Raw genomic sequence first — 20,616 nt, 5'->3', positions numbered from 1 at the left:
ATTTACAATTTTTATGGTGATTTTTAATCATAGGTTTCTAATTAAATTATAATTAATTATGAAAATCAAATTAATTCTAAATTATTCTAATTTTCAACAAATTAATCATAATTACAAATTAGATTGCATAATTAACAAGGATAGGCATTCAAACTTGTTAAACATATACAGTAGGTCAATCAAAAATTCAAGATTTATCAACAAGAATCGCAAATATTTAATTTAACATCTTAAATTTACGAAATTTTGCATTCGAAAAACTAAAACCTTCGAAAAGTCATAGTTAGGCTTCGAATTTGAGAATTCTGGGTTCGGCAGAAAAATATTATTTTTGTCAAAATTTTAGAATGCCTTTTACATGCGGAATTGACACAAAAATCACTCGATTTGGATGAGTAACGAAGAAACTGCCGAAAAACTGCGTACGTATAATTAAATAAACGCAATTTGCAATTAATTAACAATTACGAAAATTAATCACCCCTTTTAATTCATGCAAATTTGTAATATTTAACCATGTTCATGCAATTTAGATTATGAAAATAATAAGGGGCTCGTGATACCACTGTTAGGTTATGATACATATGACAATTCATAAATCATGCGGAAAAACCATTTAGCCAGGAATACATATTATTTACACATAATCATATAGCATAGTTTAGATGCATACTCTTTGTTGCGTGCCTTCCCTAGCTGCGCCCGAACCGAACAAGAACAAGTCTTTAGGACTCCAAGTGTCGTCCCTCCATAGATAGTCCACAGCACGTCCGGAATCAATTTCCGTTTCGAACAAATATTTAATATTTCCGTTTCCGGAATTATTTTCCGATTCCGATAATATTTCCGATTCTGACAATATTTCCGTTTCCGGCAATATTTCCGATTCTGGCAATATTTCCATTTTCCGATAATATTTTCCGATACGTACCATGTTTCCGTTTCCGGCAACATCTACGACTTGGATAATATTTATATTTCCGATACGATCCATATTTCCGTTTCCGGCAATATCATCGTTTCCGGAGTATTCATTTCTTGCCTGTGACGATCTCAGCTCCCACTGAAACCAAGATCCGTCGATTCCGAATATCCATAGATGGAGTATCTAATGCCATTAAATACTTGATCCGTTTACGTACTATTTGTGTGACCCTACGGGTTCAGTCAAGAGTAAGCTGTGGATTAATATCATTAATTCCACTTGAACTGAAGCGGCCTCTAGCTAGGCATTCAGCTCACTTGATCTCACTAAATTATTAACTTGTTAATTAATACTGAACCGCATTTATTAGACTTAACATAGAATGCATACTTGGACCAAGGGCATTATTTCCTTCAACCTCCAGTTGCATAAATCTCCCACTGGCAGCTGAATCCAAATGACACCTAGACTCATTACCCAGACCATTATTGAACTGCTGAACCAGGAACCAGTCATTCAAACCATGATGCGGGCACTCTCTTTGCAAGTCCTTGAATCTCTCCCAAACTTCGAACAAACTCTCATCTGCTTGTTGAGAGATACCTAATATCTGACCCCTCAGACGAGCTGTCTTCTCAGGTGGGAAATATTTAGCATAGAACGCAAGGGCCAAGGAATTCCAATCAGTGATTTTCATAGCTGCGCGGTTGAGACTGTTAATCCATAGCTTTGCCTTCCCACTCAATGAAAATGGAAAGAGTATCTTCATAGTCTGCTCCGGTGTTAAATTCTTCTGCTTAATGGTGGCACAATACTGAATGAAAGACTGAATATGGAGATTAGGATCTTCACCCTTTTCCCCACCGAATTGGTGTCTCTCGATCATGTTTATCAGCTGGGGTTCGATCTTGAAATTCTCGACCGCAATGGAAGTCATGATTGCCTTGGGAAGCATAGACATACTTGGTTTAGAATAGTATGTAAGCCTTCGCACAAGTGGGGGTGGTGGTGGTGGTGCTTGGTCACCCATCTCTGAATCTGTATGGAATAGATTGCTAATCAGATAGTCGGATTCAGAGTCAGAATAGTCTCTCAACTGTTCAACGAAGCTACGCCGTCTATGAAAGGTCCGTTCAGGTTCAGGATCGAACGAAGTCAGATCGCTGGTATGGACAGTCCTGGGCATAAACAAGCAAAAACTAGAAAACAGTCGTGAGATCCGGTCTCAAGGAACGGGAGTCCCTTGAGAAGTAACAAACAATAATCTAGAAAAACAATTAATAACAGAAAATAAAACCGTTTCCCCGGCAACGGCGCCAAAATTTGACAGGCTAAATCGCACTCCTATCAAAGATAAACCTAACGTTCACCAACTAAAAATATAGCAAGGGAAGCAGGGATCGTATCCACAGGGAAACAGGCGTTCTTTCTACTATTAAATTACTAATCTAGACTAATGGTAACAAGAGTTTGGATTGGTTTGCGTATTAAACTAAAGCAAATAATCAAATCGGAAAATACAATATTAAAGGAATCTAGGGCAGTGGTTCACCATAAATGCAGACCGGGATTGGACAACGAACAATGACAATCAATTAACAATCATAACTAGGAAAACATGCATCTCTCGAATCTTATGAATTCCTTAGGATAGAACAACTAGTGGGCTCTCGCTACGTACTAGAAATAATTCCTATCTAATAGCCACAGACCAAAAACATCAGATTTGTACCTCTCGGCGCATAATCCAAGGTTAATCAAACTCAAATCAAAATAGTCCGGCCGAACAGAATTGACGAGCAATAATAATAAGCTATAGAAATTATAATCAATCAATCAATAATCAAGTCCACATATAATCCCAATCATGCATTCATGGATCCCCTAAACCCTAGAAATTAAACTACTCACTCATGATAATAAATAACAAAGCAATTAACATAATAGAAAACATGATCAAAGCAATAAGATAAATTAAAGCAAGAAACAATACCGACTTGAAGAACGATGAAATAATAAAGCTTGAATCTTTTATTAAAATTAAAACTAAGTGTTTGGAGAAAAATAGAGAACTCAATCATAAAACTAAGCTATTCAAAAACTAAAAATAAAGATGTCACTAAAAATATAAGGGGCTAGTATTTATAGTTTGCCCAAAATAGAGCACAAAATCGGAAATAAAAACTCGCGAAATACGCTGGAGGTTGGCGTCGCCCGATCGGGCGACGCTTCGCCCGATCGGGCGATGTGCTCGATAGTCGGCCCGATCGGGCGGTTGCAAAATGCCCAGAACAGCGCCCAGAATGACCGCCCGATCAGGATCGGGCGAAGCCCGCCCGATCGGGCGCGTGTTGAAACTGCACGATCCTCTATCTTCAAAACGTCATATCTCCTTCGTTATTTGTCGGAATTAGGCGAGTAACCACTTGTTGGAAAGCTATTGAAGTCTAGAATCCAACCCAATTGGAATTACATCATTTAAAGTTGTATAACTTGAGTTATGCTTAAAATAGTGGACTATAGTCATTTTTGTACTTCCTTCCTTATTCGCTTTGCTTCAAAACTCTTCAAACTTAATGTTTGTGCTCTCGAAAGTACATAATCTCTTGTATTTATTCAAATGAGTAGGAAATGCACAAAAATATGCTAATTCCTACAATGATGAACCTGAAACTACAAACACACTACAAGGAGCACATTAGTACTAAAAATCGCTCCGAAGAGCTCATTTGAGATCAAAAAGTACTAAGGGACGGGGGTAAAAAATCTATATAAAACACACATATCAATGGCCGCAAGCCACTGATGATACTCCTGCCGCTGATGTTGCTTCTATTCTAACGAACAACAATAGTCTGTTTATATTGATAATGAAGTTGTTGAAATGGTTAATGATGTTTGGTTTACTTTCTATATTCTTTTGCTTACTTTAAATTTGAAAATATTTACTTTTAAAAGGTAAAATGTATGATTTCATTCTAAATATTCCTACTCCGAGAGAACATATCCTACTAGCTCAATAGGTAGAGCATTTGTGTGAATGCACAAACGATGTGGGTTCGAATCCCACGTAGGTTCATCTCATTATGATGAGGAATACATATCCTACATGCGCTCGACATTACCTTACAGTGTGTTTATATTAGTAGTGAAGTTCTTGAAATGGTTAACCATGTTTGGTCTACTTTTTACATTTTAATTATTATGTGTTGGCTAATTAGCTTTCTACCTTTATTATTTACTTTTTGTATTGTTTTACTTACTTTTAATTCAAAAACCTTTACTTTGACCTCCGAGCATATACTTGTTTCTTATAATTTTGATCAGCTTGTAGATTGATGAAAGTTAATGATTTGGAGTTTCTTTGCTCGATCATTAGCAATTGCCGCATCGAAACATTTTGATGTACTCTTTAGTTATTTTGATTTACTTTTTAGTTATTATGATTTACTTTTGAGGTATTTTGATTTACTTTTTAGTTTCTTGTATTTACTTTTGAGTTTTTTTTTTTAAAAAAAAAGTTTAGTATTAGAGACAACCTATGTAGGAATCGAACCTACATCCCCTATGCAACTGCATAGTGCTCTACCAGTTGAGCTAATAGGTTTTTCCAAAGCATCTCAAGTTGCATCACATTTTCAAAAGTAGATAAATAACTAAGAAAAGTAAATGGAACTAATTTAAAAGTAAATCTCAAGTTGCATCACATTTTCAAAAGTAGATAAATAAGTCACAAAAGTAAATGGAACTAACTGAAAAGTCAATTTAAATCATAGATGATATCGATTTCCCGTATTTCTTTCTAGTTCCTAGGACCATAGAGTTGCAGACGATAAGCACAAAACTTTACACAAAACCTTACAGAAAGGAAAATATCAAACTGCAGGATGTTTGAGCGAATGATAAGCAGACTGTTTGTGAGGTTTATATGCAATTCTTCCTCGCTTTCCTCGGTAAAAGTTTTGCTAGCTAATTCGCCAAGCGGCAGCTACAGACAAGAAGAATTTGAAAGTCACTAATCCCGGATGGTATGCCAATAAACCCCAAACTAAAACTGAAGTTCACTAAATGACCTGAAATAACTCAAAGTAACAATGTATGTTGATGTAATTTTCTCCTTACCTTGTATTATACCCTAGATACTAAATTGAACAGAACTCAGGATGAACACTAGCTACTATTGTATAATAACTTCTGCCTCTGTTGAGAAGAAAATAAAATCAACTTTTAAAAATATTTTGATTTACTTTTGATTTATTATGATTTACTTTTTAAAGTTATTTATCTACTTTTTACTTATTTTGATTTATTTTTGAGTTTCTTTTATTTTGAAGTTTTTGAAGGTTATCTACTTTTGAGCATATACAAGCTGATCTATGGGTGAAACACAAACGAAGCAAATTATATAATCAGTACCAACAGCCCAGTAGCAACTACTATCCTACTTTGCGAGCATAAATTTTAGTTTACATTTTGCGAGATTTTATTTACTTTTAGAGGGATTACATTCCTTTAAGTTATAGCTCCGCAACCTGGTTGATTTTATGCATACGTGAGTTGTTCGTTGACGCTGAAACAATCAATCTAGTAGTATCTAAAGTTTTCTTTTTATCTGAGGTGCATCAGTAAGCAATAGACTGCTTCAAGCAACCAGGAAAAAACCAACAGCAAACACCACAGATTTACTGTGGCCACATGTATCAGGTTTACTTTTAGAGATATTTGGTTTACTTTTAGAGATTTTTTGTTTACTTTTCCGCAGTTTCAATCATTTTGTGTCACCACTCCATCCTAATTATCAACATATGTACTAACCACTGTTCATAGCCAAAAAAAACCACCAAAATAAACACCAAAGTCAACCAAGGTCAACATTTGCTTAAACCTAGCAAAATAGGTTCAAGCAAGGAACCAGAGACTAGAACAACAACACAGGAACAACATAACAGCAACACAGGAACATCACAAGCAGAGAAAGCAAAGATCAAATAAAAAGAATAGGCAATCAGATCAGAAATAACAGTGAGATCCAAACTGTAGCAACAAACAACAACACAATGCATAACAGAAAGAGCAGCAGCAATATTTGTGCTAACGTAATGCAAGCAAACAATTTCATGTGATTCATGGACAAATTAGACACCTAAAATTCAATTAATCCCAAAATTTAGAAGTTTATCTTAACTATACCTTTCAAATCTCTGGTTGTTGAAGAAATCCACATAGTTGCTCTCAGAAACCTAATTCCAGCATCATAGAAATTTAAATCAATTAATCAAGTAGTTTTTTCTAGAATTCGAAGATAAAACTAATTTTTCTATGAAAAGCTGAAGAAATTTAAAAATCAAAAATCGAAAATCCTACCTTTGCGTATGATGAATTCGCAACAAATCGATCAAAAATCCAATCAAATTATTGATTCGATTTTCGCTTTTTGTTGAATTTATACCTAATTTAGCTAAACTTCTGGAAAAGTTAAGAAAATGTGAGTAATACCTGATTTCCATATCGATTTTGCAGAATGGTGTAGAATATGAGAATCGCATAAGCACCATCGAATTTGCTTGAAATCTTTGGCGAACTCCAAAATTGCATTTATAAATTACTACGAATCATTAGTAATTCAATTTGGGGAAATATTCGAGTGCAATTGCAGCTTGATATTGAAAACTATACCTAATTTTGGGTAGAGAAGTCGGAACCTCAAAGAAAATGGAAGATTATAGAGTTGTGAGGAGAGAGAAACTATCAAACTTTCTATTTTGGGAGTAGAGAGAGAAAGATATCCGTGTGTTCTGAATTCTGATAGAGCGAACCATCAAAATCAAATTTCTTGAGATTAAATCGCATCCGTCTATTTCATCTAAATCTTACGGTTGCTAAAGGTTCTCATTATAAGATTGGTTCTCATATATATATATATATATATATATATATATATATATATATATATATATACACTCACTCCATGGACTTTTTATTATTTACATACTAGTCTTATATGCATTCGATGTGTGCGTAATTATATAAAAGCTTACAATTGTGTTATTACAAAGAATCACAATAAATATTAGGCAAAAAAATATTCGCAAAATTCACATTTCAAAACAATGAGGTCATACTACAGGTCAATCTTGTAATTTAAATACTTCCTCCGTTCTTGAATGTTAGCGCCCCTTTGGAAATCTAAGACAACCCAACAAAAAGTGCAATTGTCACATGAATTTCAATAGAATTCAACCCATATGGGTAGGAGAGAGAAATAATTAAGGGTTTTAATGGGGATACAAATTTACTTGAGAGTAAATAAGTGAGACGTTTTGGATATGTGTAAGGGTATAAGAGAGATAAATGTTGGACAAATAAGGAAAGATTCCAAAAGGGACTAATAAAAAAGAACAACTCAATAAAAAAAGAGGACTAACATTCAAGAACGAAGGGAGTAGTGAAACTGTGTAATACTCATGCCCGTAAATGACGAAAAATCTAAATCTTAGTACCAGAGTAAAGTAATTGATTTTTGTTTTGGAATTTTCATGTCTTTTTTGTTATGGGGTAAGTGATTTTCTTTAGCATCTTTTTTATCCCTCCACTTCGACAATTGTCTTCATTTTCATCCTCTATGAACTCCAAAATTACATATAGTTTATCGACATTTGTTTTTTTATAATTAAATTTATAACCTTATTAATTTATTTCACATGTTTAAAAAACTATTAAAAATATTAATTTTAATTCTTTGATGAGTCATCCGATTTTTGTGGCTAAAAAACTCATTCATATCAATAACACTTTCTCTCACCTCTTCGTAACTTCGTGAATTAAAAACTATTAAAAGTATGAAGGAGTAAGTTTACAGTGAATTGAATGGAAAAAATAAGTTGAGTGATTTTGGAAGTTGTAATAAATTTCTGGTATTATTTGATTTTTCTTTGTCATCCTTGACTTATTGGTAGATTTTGAGAGATTACAGTTTCTTTCCATTATTTTATTCTTCATTTCTTGACATCGTATGCTTGCTGAGTAATTTACTTAATTCGTCGGTTGACTTCTTGCTATTAATTACTTTGCCAGATTTATATGCGTGAATTATGTATGCCTGATTTTATGGTTTTCGTGATTTGATTGCAATCAGTTTTTTGAATTATTATACCATTTCTTAGGGAAAAGTTGGGCTGGTATTATTATTGCAAATCAAGATCCGCTAAAGTATACTCTGTAATACTTTGCGAAAAAGAATTCATACAAATCAATTCAGAACTACCCCCGAGTATCCCACATTTCCACTAAGTAGGCTACTGTATTTCTGCCCTCTTAACCGGAGAGATTACAAGAGCATAGAAAAATTATGAAAGTACATCAATATCATTATATATAAAAAAAAAAAAACAAAGGAGAAACTCCACAAAGGAGCCTGTAATATGAGCATCTACATTTACTTTAACCATTCTTATTAGAGGATATGCACAACGTAACTTGAGGCTGAGAGGTGGTTAACCTTCAATGTCGGGTTGCTGACCTTCTTTGCATACATACTATACTCTTCAACCATTCGAATAAAGCTCGATGTCGTAATCGTGCCATTCAAGTGTAGTACGTTGTTCGTGTATTCTCTTGTTTCTACAGAAGCACTTGACCTAAACAATGGCTATTCTAAAATGTGATTCGTTTCTCATTATATACACGAACAACTACAATATATACAGTAGGACAAAGATGGAAATCAGCTTTGATTGTGTAACTTACTCCACTAATTGTGGAGATTATTTCCTATTATAAAGTTACACTAACATTAGCAACATTAGGATAGTTGACTGAATATTTTACAAAATAATTTACATAATGATACATATTCTATCAAAATTAAATTTTGAACTTTAGAGGGTAGTTTAGTCTATTCAAAGGGGGACACCAAAAGTGGAGTTACTATTTTAACCTCACCTCTTCCCTTATAGAATAGAATTTTGTTTTTGATGTCTCGTTTTAATATTACATTTGGAATACTTACTTTTATATTATAACATAATTGGCCCTAATGTTTTGTTAAAAAATATGCCAAGTTATTATTTTAATCAATCAAATTCATTGGTACATTTAATCTCTCACACTTTCCATTGGAGTATTATCACAATTTCTCAATATCATATTTTAGATTAAAGTGATAACATTATAAATAAACATAATTCGTATTGTTTAAATACTGCAACAAAATAGAAGTAGAAATCTCAATCCACATTAATTATTCGTTAAATCGCGTGTATAATACCAAACAAAAAGAACTGAATCACATATAAGCCATCTTTAACAATTAGATTCAAGATATGAACACAACAATGAATGTGAAAATGCTTTCCACCACAAACCATATCACTCAGTACCCCTTGTTTCAAATAAAATATATATCAGTTTATCCATGCATGTTGCTTGCATTATCAACACTCGGTGATAAAATCTTAATTTAAATACCCCAATCTACAATAGTGTTAGTAATTTGTTAAAATAATTCATACTCACCATATGGGGGGGGGGGGCAATGAAAAAAGCAAAGTACTTTTCTATGTAGCATATTTTCATCAACATGATTGGAAGTTGTGCATAAATAGCCTCATGAAAGTTCGTATATCAGAAGTAAGACATATTCTTCCAGGGACCCCTATTAAGACACTCTTAATCTTCTCCTTTAAATCAGCATGTAACACTAAGCAAGTCCTTTTTGCAATGTTTCTAGATATTGATTCAACATTGTCATTAAGATATTTATGGACTTTTCTAATATTTCATGTCCAACCCAAGAAAAGGAATACCCATATCAGCGATCGTATTTTAATATAAGTTACAATTTCATTTTTAGAATGCTTTTACATTTTAATAATATCTCTCTTCTCATGCATGGTCATTGGTCACGCACCTATGTCTCCTCTCATATCATTTTCTTTAAATAATTAATAGTCTTATTTTCTTTTCTTACAATTGTTAATTATCCATTATCCCTTATTTTTGTAAAATCAACTCATTTTTCAAAAAAATTATGTCAGACCAATTGTGAGTCATATTAAAAAATATACAGATGGAATACTCCATTAAAGAGGTTTAAGTTAGTAATTCCTTTGTTTTACAATACATATTAAATACTAGTTACACAATTTCTATTTTTAGTATGGTTGCATACACTTTTTATATGTATTTACGCACTAAATGTCTATCAAACCATAACTCCATTGCCTTACAAAAACATTTGATATTTACCATTGTTATCTCATATTTCTCCTTGTTTGTAATATATGGACATTTAAAAATAAAATAAAATAAAATATAGTTCCCTTTTTTTTATTTTGTGCCCACCCCAATAATGCAATTAGAATAAAGTCGGACAATATAAGGTTTATAATAGCATTTTTTTGTGAGAATAAGGGGACAAGGCTAAATTTAAAAAGAAACCGAAACAACATAAATTGTAGAAAACACAATTAGAAATGAAAATAAGTTGAGAAATACCGGTAGGAGTTAGGACCGATATTTATAGTATATATATGAGGTACATTTTAATTTGATATGGATTGGTATATATACTCCCTTCATTTTTCTTTGACATATTTATCATATTGGTATGTCCCAAAAGATTGTTCCTATATCAAAAATAATCACGGTGACCATAATTTTACTCTCACATAAGATATATTTGACTCCATAATTTTTGTACCCCCATAATTTGTGTATGCCATCAATTTCACACAACTAAAATTAACCGAAGGAAAAAATAGTTTGAGGACAAACAATTAGGGATGGAGTGAGGGAGTATATTGTAATTTTTAAAAAAAATCGAAATAAGTTGAAATTAAATACTGCTCATCTGTATAATAGATATATTGGGAACAATAAGATTTTTAAAAAAAATTCACACCAAAAAAAGGTAAAAAAAAAAGACAAAGATAAATAAAGTGTGGACTGATTTTAATTAAAGTAACGTGGCAATATGGTGGTAGATTCCAATCATGGTTGTTTGGGCTCCCAATTGATTCTCAATTGGGCCACTAAGTCCAAAGCCCAATGGCTCTAAACAACAACATCAAACCTACCAATGGCTATTCAGCCATCCATTAAGGCCCAAGGCCCAATAACAATAAGTGACCTATGGGCATTTATTATGCAAACACTATAAATAGGTCGCCAAGGCTCACACCTCAAGGTACGTCCAATTTATCGCCTTAAGACTACTCTTCTAGAGAACTTCTCTCTAGAATCCGAGCATCATTCTTACTTAGGCATCGGAGGGGCTTTCCTCGGAAACACCCCCGAGGCCAGTGACTTTGCTCTTGTGCAGGTGAATTCGGACTCCACTCATTCAAACAAGCAAGATCTTCAACACATACAAAAGGGCCTTCATTCGAAGCCCATTGTTTCCATCTTTGCAACACCGGAACAATTTGGCGCCGTCTGTGGGGAAGAACACTTCAAAGCCTTTGGAAGACATCAACCACCTCTTTCCGCGAAAATGGTGAATGATGTTGTTAACAATGACGACGATATGATGGTGCGGTCAGATTCAGAATCTGACCAAGAGGGGCACCCTCAATCGATGGCGAGGTCACAGCCAAGCAGAGCTACGACCGCCACAAATGCAGGACCTCCGATTCCAACTAGGGAAGAGCTCACTGCGGCCATGACCATCATGCAAAACTTCCTCTTCAATGAGAAGCAGCAAGGACTGGCAAACGACCGCAGAGAAGAGAGGAGGACCAGGCGAAGGCTGAACGAGCCACCCAGTGCGGAAATGTCCAGACCCGAACGAGAACTCCTTCCCTTGACAGGAACACACTTGACGTCGAGGTGGACGGAAAGCACGTGGGACACCCAAAAAAGGGCACAACAGCAACCAGATTGGTTTGCGAGACCATCGCCTACTCCAACAGCTCTCCAAAGCGAATCAACTACTCGTAACACTCGGATCCGAAGCTCGGTGCTCAGCAGGTTGAGGCCCTCGGTCCACTCAAGGTTAAGACCTTCGATCCACACGAGACTCGGAGTAGGTGAGTCGAGCAGATCTGGCGAACGACCCGAGGTCAGTAGCCGAGAAAGAAGAAGAGACAGGAGGCATGATCGAACCCCTAGCCCCCATCGTACGCCCGAACGTTCTAATCATAGAACCTCGGCAAACGAAGGCATCAGGGCTAGACTCGGGAAAAGAATCATGACTCCTACGTCATCCCCTTTCTCGGACGAGCTGATTATGGAAGAAATACCGAAGGTAAGACTGCCAGCTCACCTAACCTACAGCGGAATCACAGATCCGAGGGATCATGTCATCTCCTACGAGCAGCAAATGTTCTTGAGTCCCTACTCCGAAGCATGCTGGTGTAAATACTTCCCAACCACGCTAACCGGAGTGGCGGGAGAGTGGTTTAGATCGCTGCCGAAGGGATCGATCAAGAGCTGGAAAAAGCTGAAAAAGAGATTCTGCACACAGTTCGTGAGCAACAATCGCCCCGAGCGAACCACAGCAGAACTGACCTCAATCCAACAAGAAAGAGACGAAAGTCTGAGAGAATTCATGGCCAGATTCATGAAGGAGTCAACAAACATACCAAACTTGCAGCCAGACGTGGCCATCTTCGCCTTGAAGCACGCGCTCCAGGAAGGGAAGTTCCGTGACGAACTCTCAATGAAGAACCCCTCCAGAATAGCTGACGTGCTCCAAATGGCTGACGCGTTCATCAGAACCGAGGAGTTCAACAAGGCCGCTGCAAGACTGAAAGGATCGTCGGATCCGAGAGACACAAAGAATACCCAGAGCAAGCCCGAGGGTAGCTCAAGGAAGGGGAAAGAGAAAGTAGGAGCTAGAGAGATGAGCCCGAAGAAAGACGGGAGAAGGGGTGAACTTCAACCCAAGTACACCAACTACACTCCACTAGCTCTGCCCCGAAAGGAGATATTCAGCCTCAACAGAAATGACGAAAAGTGGAAACTACCTGGGAAGCTCAAGTCCAACCCAGCTCGGAGAAACAAGAACAAATGGTGCGAGTTCCATGATGACTTCGGTCACCATACCGAAGAATGCAACTCGCTGAAAGACAACATTGAGGACCTCGTTCGCCGAGGCTACCTGAAACAGTACTTGTTAGACCGAAGGGAGGAAAAAGAAAAGGCCGCAAGCGGCAAACAACACGAGCAACCCCAGAAAAGGGTCTACGAAGCAACAGGGCACAAGAAAAATGACATCCTAGTGGTGTTCGGGGGACAGAAGTCTGGCCAGGCCAGCAAAAAACACCTAAGAGCCCTCTCCCATCGGGTCAACTTCAGCGCGGTGGGAGACAACCAGCCACACCCCCCGAACATGACCTTCACTGCTGATGATTGCTTCGGAGTCCAGTACAAGCATGATGATCCTCTGGTCATCTCCATGGACCTCAATAACCACAACGTACATCGAGTATTAGTCGACGGAGGAAGTGCCGTCAATATCATCTTCAGAAACTGCTTCGAGCAGCTGATCCTCGAAGAGCCAGAGGAAGCACTGACGAAAGTCAGTTATCCTCTGATCGGATTCAACGGATCCGCAGCTATCCCTCGAGGAAAGATCACCCTGCCAGTCACAGTGGGCGAAGGCCAGGCAGCAAAAACCCTTCGGGACGAATTTTTGGTGATGGACTGCGACTCCGTATACAACGTAATCATGGGGAGAACCATGATTCACAAGATGCAAGCAGTCCCCTCCACATACCACCAGCTGATGATATACGTCTCGGATGCAGGATTCGCCGAACGAATCAGGGGTGATCAAGAAGTGGCGAGAAGAACCTGCCACACTGCTGTCCGAAAGCCCAAACTAGAGGACGGCCCCGAGGAAGAAAAAGGAGCTAAGGGAGAAGAAAGCGAGGCAAAAAGAAGAAGAGCAAGCACGAGCAGCTTGTCTCCCGCAGAAGTTGATGCTCGCCCCGAAACCCTATCTCCCGAACCAGATCAAGAAATGGAGGATATCTTCCTCGAAGATAATTCAGACAGGAGCGTCCGAATAGGCAAGGGCCTAAGCTCGGGGCTCCGAATCGATTTGATCCGACTACTCAGGGATCACAAAGACATCTTCGCATGGTCAGCAGCAGATATGCCAGGGATAAATCCGAAGCTGATTTGTCACAAGCTGGATGTCAACGCTGAAGCTCGGCCAATCAAGCAAAAAAAGAGAAATTACTCCTCGGAGAAAAACAAAGCCATCGCCGAGGAGGTTAAAAAGTTGCAAGAGGCCGGATTCATCGAACCATGCATGTATCCGAAGTGGCTGGCCAACGTGGTGATGGTCAAGAAAGCGAACGGCTCATGGCGAATGTGCGTAGATTTCACAGATCTGAACCGAGCCTGCCCCAAAGACTGCTATCCCCTGCCAAGGATAGATCAACTGGTTGACTCCACCAGCGGCCATGCACTGCTCAGCTTCATGGATGCCTTTTCAGGCTACCACCAAGTATTCATGCACCCCGATGACAGGGCAAAGACAGCGTTCATCACAAGCGCAGGAGTGTTCAACTACAAAATGATGCCTTTCGGCTTAAAAAATGCCGGAGCCACCTACCAGAGGTTAGTTGACCACGTCTTCGCCGACCAGAAAGGGAGGAACGTGGAGGTCTACGTGGATGACTCCATCGTAAAAAGCATCAAGGAGGAAGACCATGTCAAAGACTTGGCAGAGACCTTCGGAAATCTGAGGAAATACAGCATGAAGCTGAACCCAAAAAAATGCGTCTTCGGGGTGAAGTCAGGGAAATTCCTCGGATTCATGGTGAGCGAAAGAGGAATTGATGCGAACCCAGACAAAGTCCAAGCGGCATTGGATTTACCCGAGCCGAAGACCAAGAGAGATGTGCAGAGGCTAACCGGCAGGTTAGCCGCACTAACAAGGTTCATATCAAAAGCCTCGGACAAGGGAGCCCCCTTCTTCAAGGCACTGAAACCAAAGAACCTCCCCGGAGGAGAAGCAGAACCAGTCAAGAAAAAGGGGGTCCCGAGGAAAGTGGATCCCGAACTGATATGGGAACAGGAGCAAAAAGAAGCTTTTCAGCAACTCAGAGCCCACCTAGCTCAACTGCCGACACTGGCCAGACCAAAGGAGGGGGAAACCCTGTACCTATATGTCGCAGTTAGCCCTGGAACCGTCAGCGCAGTGCTTCTTCGGGAAGAAGAAAAGAAGCAACAGCCAATCTACTTCACCAGCCGAACACTTACAGGAGCCGAAACCCGGTACCCACTCATCGAGAAAGTCGCATATGCAGTAGTGGTAGCTGCACGAAAACTGAGGCCATACTTCGACTCCCACCAGATCACAGTGCTAACTGACCAACCGCTCGAAAAAGTACTCGACAAAATAGAGAGGTCAGGAAGATTGGCTGCCTGGGCCTTCGAACTATCAGAGTTCGGCATCAAATATCAGCCGAGGACAGCAATCAAAGCACAAGCATTGGCAGACTTCTTGGCCGAGTGCTCATACCAGGAAATGTTGGATGATACGAAAAGCACTTGGGAGGTCTTCACTGACGGATCTTCCACAGTAAACGGCTCAGGGGCAGGAGTTGTACTAATCCCCCCGACGGGGAAAAGCATAGAGTATGCATTGAAGTTCGGCTTCAAAGCAACCAACAACGAGGCCGAATACGAGGCCGCAATCGCAGGGATAGAGCTTTGTTTATCCCTGGAGGCCGAACATGTTCGCCTCAAAACTGATTCCCAGCTTGTAGCCAACCAGATCCGAGGAGAGTATGAGGCCAAATGGCCCAGCATGACAGCCTATTTAGCAAAGATTAAATCCTTAACGTCAAAGTTAAGATCCTTTGAAGTCATCCTCATTCCCCGAGGACAGAACGCGCAAGCAGACGCACTGTCAAAACTCGCAAGCTCGACACTCATCGACCTAAACAGGTCGGTCCACGTGGAAGTTCACCAGGAGAGAAGCATCGACTTGCTACCCACCACAGTATGCAGCTTACGCACCGAACCGAGCTGGATGGACGCAGTAGTTGCATACAAAGAAAGGGGAGAACTTCCTGAAGATAAGCTGCAAGCGAGAAAACTGAAAAGATTCAACAGATGGTTCATCATCAGCGCCGAAGGAGAGCTCATGAGGAAATCATTCTCTGCTCCGCTGCTAAAATGTGTGGGTCCAACAGACGCTGACTACATCCTAAGGGAAATCCACCTCGGGATATGCGGAAACCACATTGGAGGTAGGACATTAGCACATAAAGCCCTTCGGGCTGGGTACTGGTGGCCCACTATGGTTTCCGAGGCAAAGCAGATGGCAAGGAAATGCGAGAAATGCCAAAAGTTCGCACCAGCCATCCATCAACCAGCTCAAGCCCTACAATCAACACTGTATCCCTTACCATTCGCACAGTGGGGGTTAGACATCATTGGTCCCTTCCCCTCAGCGACGAACCAGAAGAAGTGGTTGATTGTAGGAGTCGACTATTTTAGCAAATGGATCGAAGCCGAAGCTGTCTCCTCCATCACCGAACCTCAGGTCCGCAAGTTCATATGGCAGAACATCATCACAAGGTTCGGCATACCAAGACTGATGGTCTTCGACCACGGGAAACAGTTCGACAACACCCCGTTGCAAAAGTGGTGCAAACAGTTCGGCATACACCTAGCATACTCGGCAGTCTGTCACCCACAAAGCAACGGGCAAGCCGAAGCCGCTAACAAACTCATCCTCAACGCACTCAAGAAAAGAGTCGAGGATGACAAAAACAAATGGTTAGAAGAGCTACCCGGAACGCTATGGTCCCTTCGGACCACTGAAAAAGAAGCTACCGGACAAACACCGTTCCACCTTGTATACGGATCCGAAGCTGTAATTCCTGTGGAAATCGGAACAGAAAGCCTGAGGATCCAGGCATACAACAGGTATGATGGGCTCCAAGGAGAAAGCAACAACCAGCTTCTATCCGAAGCTCTCGATCTACTGGATGAAGCTCGGAGCGATGCAAGGACACTCAACGCAGCCTATTTGCAGAGGGTCAACAAGCATTACAACCGAAGAGTCAACGCCAGACCCCTAAAAGTCGGTGATCTAGTACTCAGAAACGCCGCCTCGGTTCAGAAAGGACGGATCCATGGCAAACTCTCAGCCACTTGGGAAGGACCATACATCATCCATTCCGAAAAAAGGCCAGGCACGTATATGCTGAAACAGTTAGATGGAACAATTCTGAAGAACCATTGGAATACCGATGTTCTCAAGAAATATTTTGTATGATCTCTGTCTGTAAACCAAGTAAGTTGTTTAATGAGAAGAGGAAAGCCATTGGCACCATGTGTTTCATTAAACTTATCTCTACATTTATTGTCCCTTTATATATATATGCAGCCTCGGATCTGATCAATCCGAGACCAAAAACAGGTTGACTTTGCCCATTCCTTGATAAAATGCAAGAAATGACCAAATCATACACTTCAGGGAACCGTCCAGAATCCTCGGATTCGCGGTACCCTAATAAAATTTGTTCGCAACAAACAGTCGCTCGAATCAAGTTATAAAACTCCGGCTCAGATCCACGGATCGCCGAAGGCATAACTAAAGAGGCAGACTAGCGATCTCTTGCCCAGGTTTCCGAACCACAAGAGATCGGAAGAACAATCCAAACCTCTGAGCAGATCGACGGATTTGAAGAGTCTGGAAACTAAAGAGTCTCTTAGCAGATCTACGGATTTGAAGAACTCGCAAAACTAAAGAGTCTCTTAGCAGATCTACGGATTTGAAGAACTCGCAAAACTAAAGAGTCTCTTAGCAGATCTACGGATTTGAAGAACTCACAAAGTCAAAGAGTCTCTTAGCAGATCTACGGATTTGAAGAACTCGCAAAACTAAAGAGTCTCTTAGCAGATCTACGGATTTAAAGAGCTCGCAAGATCAAAAGGTTTTTAGCAAGTCTACAGAAAGAGGAGCTCGAGAAATCTACGGATTTAAAGACCTAAAAATTGCGAAAGAACAAGTTGAAAAGAAGCAGCCAAGTAACAAACATTCATTTTTTATTCAATATTTGGGGGAAGTACAAACACATCGAAAACCTCAAAAATTGAAAACAAAATGAAACAAGTTAAAATCGGCAGCCATCAACAGACAATACCGGCCTACCGAAGTACTAAAGAAAGCAAAAAGAAATGAGTACAACGCAGCGCCGAGGCAAAAGGGGGAAAAGCAAGCACATATTCGGAAGTCCTCAACTGGAACCGACCGACTCTGAAGAAGACGACTGCCCGAATCCCTAACTCTTGGGAGTCTCAGAAGCGGCCCCTAGGGGAGCATCCTTCGAAGAACCCCCAGCAGTGGTATCACCTTCGGAAGTTGCCTTCTGGGCCCGAGCCTCTGCAAGAGCAGCTTGGCGTTCAGCTTCAGCTTCATCTCGATCAGCTTGGCATTCCACCAAGTGGTCCTCGGCCTGCATCCATAGAGGAACTTTCTCGTTCCAAGGGAAGTGAGGCATGTGCTTCGCAAACATGCGCCGAGCACCCAGGATGCCGTTCCAGTACTGCTCTCTACACTGATCAGCAGTGTAGAGGTTGACTCGCTCCTGCTCCAGCTTCCGAATATAGTCATCTTTTTCCCGAAGCTTCAGCCGAAGGACAGGCACCTTATCAGCTTGCTGCTGGATCAGCTCCCGATGCTGGACAAAATGGTGGAGCCTTAACTCCGCCTCTTTACGCTCCTTGTCGGCCGCTTCAAATTTAGACTTCATCTCCTGGAAGAGTCTATCTTTTTCCTCAAGTTCGCTAGCGAACTTAGCGGCCATATCCTTCTTCTCCTCAGCAAAGGAAGCGATCTTCTCAGCATCCTCTTCAACTCGGAAGATGAGCTGGCCAACCTCGGTCCCGATCTTCTCAGCAGACTCTCTAGCCTCGCGACTATAGTGAAGGTACAGCTGCTTGAGTTCCGTAAGCTCGGAGAGGAGTTGCCCAGCCTTCTGGTCCAAAATGGGAATATCACGAGCATAAGCCTCACGATATTTCCTCAGTTGTTTCTCCTCAACCGAGCTACACTCGGAAGCGAACGAAGACCAGAAAACAGCCTGGGAACGAGAGAAAGATGAGCAAAATAGGAAAAACATAAAACAAAAACACAACTCAAAGAGAAAAATCTAGCAAATTACCTCGTTCAGATAGTACTGGGCCATCATTGCCGGATTCCTCTCTTCGGCCCCAGGAACCCTCCACTGCGGGTTAGCACGAAGCAGATTCTCCCGAGCAGCCTCGGGGCCCACCAAGGATCCCACGTGAGCCAAAGGGTCCTCTCCCAAAATCGGAGCCCTGGCATATCGAGCCATCGCCTCCCTTACTTCTTCGGGGATCCGTTTTAGCGGAACATCCGAACAGGGATCAGCATGGATCAGCCTATCCAGGGCCGAGGTAGAAGTAGAACCCAAAGTTGAGTGGCGCCTCTTCCTCGTCAAACCTTGCTCGGGCTGCTCCTCCTCTCCAGCAGAGGGAACCTCCTTCTGAACCTCGGGGACCGCAGCTTCGGGGCCCGAGAGATCTATCATCTCCTTGTCTGGACTCTTCTCCCTCTCGAAGGGAAGATCAGCAGACTCCTTCTTCTCCCCAGCTACCTCAGGGACATCCGAACCAGGAACAAAATCGGCTTCAATCGCCTCCATCACCTCGGTGATATCCTGGATTTCGATCCCCAAAGCAGCAGATGGTTTAAGGGGAGAAGGGATGATATCTTCCTCGATCAGCGGCTGATCCACGGCCGGCGGTTCAGCAACCACCACACTCTTTAACTTCTGCCCTGGCAAGGGCATGAAGTGAAGAAGATTCTTAGGAGGAGGCATGACTTCCGAAACTGCTTCCTGCATAGCAAGCATTCAAAGATTAGTTTCCGAAAAGGGGAGAAACGAACTACAAAAACTCCAAGTCAGAACAAATACCTTCTCCGAGGGCTGAGAAGCCTTCACTTTCTTCGGATGCGTGGAAGGCCTCAAAAGAGTGCTACCCTTCCTTTTGCGTTGATCCTAAAAAGGGGAGACCAAGGGTCAACGAATGTAAAAGAAGAAAAAGGAAGAAATAGAGAAAAAAGCGGGAAATACCCGGTTCCTAGATAAAGAGATATCTATCCGAGCCGGAGATGAAACCGAAGGAACGGCACGCGGCACAGCGTCAGTCCCAGGACCCTAAAAAGATGGTCCAGGACCAAGACGTTAGCCGACGGCCAACCGAAAAGAAAAAGATAAACAGAAAATCGAGCCTATAAATGAACACTCACCGGATCCGAAGTCGTCTTCAACTCAGGAAGCACAACCTTCACAGGAACAGCTTCAACAGAAGAGGCGGAATCCCACGGATCAGCTCGAACTTCGGATATCCGAGCAACCCCCAAAGGAGACAACACGTAATCCTTCAGACGAGGATTACGAGGGTTATCTTTTCCGAACTTGTACTCGGGAGCCGGGTCGTGAATAGTCTTCAAATCCAAAGAAATGCCCAACTTCTTAGGATCAATGCAGCTAAAGCCGTACTCTGCAAAAACAAAGCACAAAACATGTCAGCAAAACGAAACAGGAAAGAGGACAAACTCACTGAAAAAACGGTCTCAGCCGAAAGACACCTACCCCTGTCAAAAATCCTGCTGAGACCGGCAACAACAAGAATGTCCTCCCTCAGAATGTAATTGAGATTCGGGAGCCAGCTAGACGGCAGTCGGTGGTTAT

At 40.8% G+C, this 20,616-nt stretch overlaps 1 protein-coding gene, 1 long non-coding RNA gene and 1 other non-coding gene across 4 annotated transcripts; 1 reads left to right on the top strand and 2 right to left on the bottom strand.

The window, feature by feature from the left end:
* The first annotated feature begins 1,443 nt into the window (after positions 1 to 1,443).
* On the top strand, positions 1,444 to 1,550 carry LOC130466468 (small nucleolar RNA R71). Its single transcript, XR_008926693.1, has one exon. It is a non-coding gene; the product is annotated as a small nucleolar RNA R71 (small nucleolar RNA).
* Positions 1,551 to 4,638: 3,088 nt separating this feature from the next.
* Positions 4,639 to 6,674, bottom strand: LOC110775492 (uncharacterized). Its single transcript, XR_002529773.2, has 3 exons — positions 6,422 to 6,674; positions 6,116 to 6,165; positions 4,639 to 4,913 (listed from the first exon to the last, which is right to left on the bottom strand). It is a non-coding gene; the product is annotated as an uncharacterized lncRNA (long non-coding RNA).
* An 11,503-nt stretch (positions 6,675 to 18,177) lies between these two features.
* On the bottom strand, positions 18,178 to 20,307 carry LOC130467228 (uncharacterized). 2 transcript variants are annotated; one of them, XM_056835676.1, is made up of 4 exons: positions 20,172 to 20,301; positions 19,837 to 19,920; positions 19,060 to 19,758; positions 18,178 to 18,978 (listed from the first exon to the last, which is right to left on the bottom strand). In XM_056835676.1, exons 3-4 carry the CDS (start codon positions 19,738 to 19,740, stop codon positions 18,178 to 18,180), a joined length of 1,482 nt encoding a protein of 493 aa, XP_056691654.1. In that variant the 5' UTR covers positions 19,741 to 19,758; positions 19,837 to 19,920; positions 20,172 to 20,301. The 2 variants fall into 2 exon arrangements, with proteins under 2 accessions (XP_056691654.1, XP_056691649.1); XM_056835671.1 differs by having other exon boundaries at positions 19,060 to 19,920; positions 20,172 to 20,307.
* Between the last annotated feature and the right edge of the window lie 309 nt (positions 20,308 to 20,616).

The sequence above is a fragment of the Spinacia oleracea genome, chromosome 1, assembly GCF_020520425.1.
Source record: "Spinacia oleracea cultivar Varoflay chromosome 1, BTI_SOV_V1, whole genome shotgun sequence".
NCBI classification, from domain to species: domain Eukaryota; kingdom Viridiplantae; phylum Streptophyta; class Magnoliopsida; order Caryophyllales; family Amaranthaceae; genus Spinacia; species Spinacia oleracea.
This window is presented reverse-complemented; position numbering and strand designations above follow the sequence as displayed.

Coding starts and splice junctions, on each gene's coding strand:
- LOC130467228 (XM_056835671.1), bottom strand. CDS start 19,773: ATGCTTGCTATGCAGGAAGCAGTTTCGGAAGTCATGCCTCCTCCTAAG. Junction 18,979..19,059: donor CCCAGTACTATCTGAACGAG/GTAATTTGCTAG, acceptor TCTCGTTCCCAG/GCTGTTTTCTGGTCTTCGTT.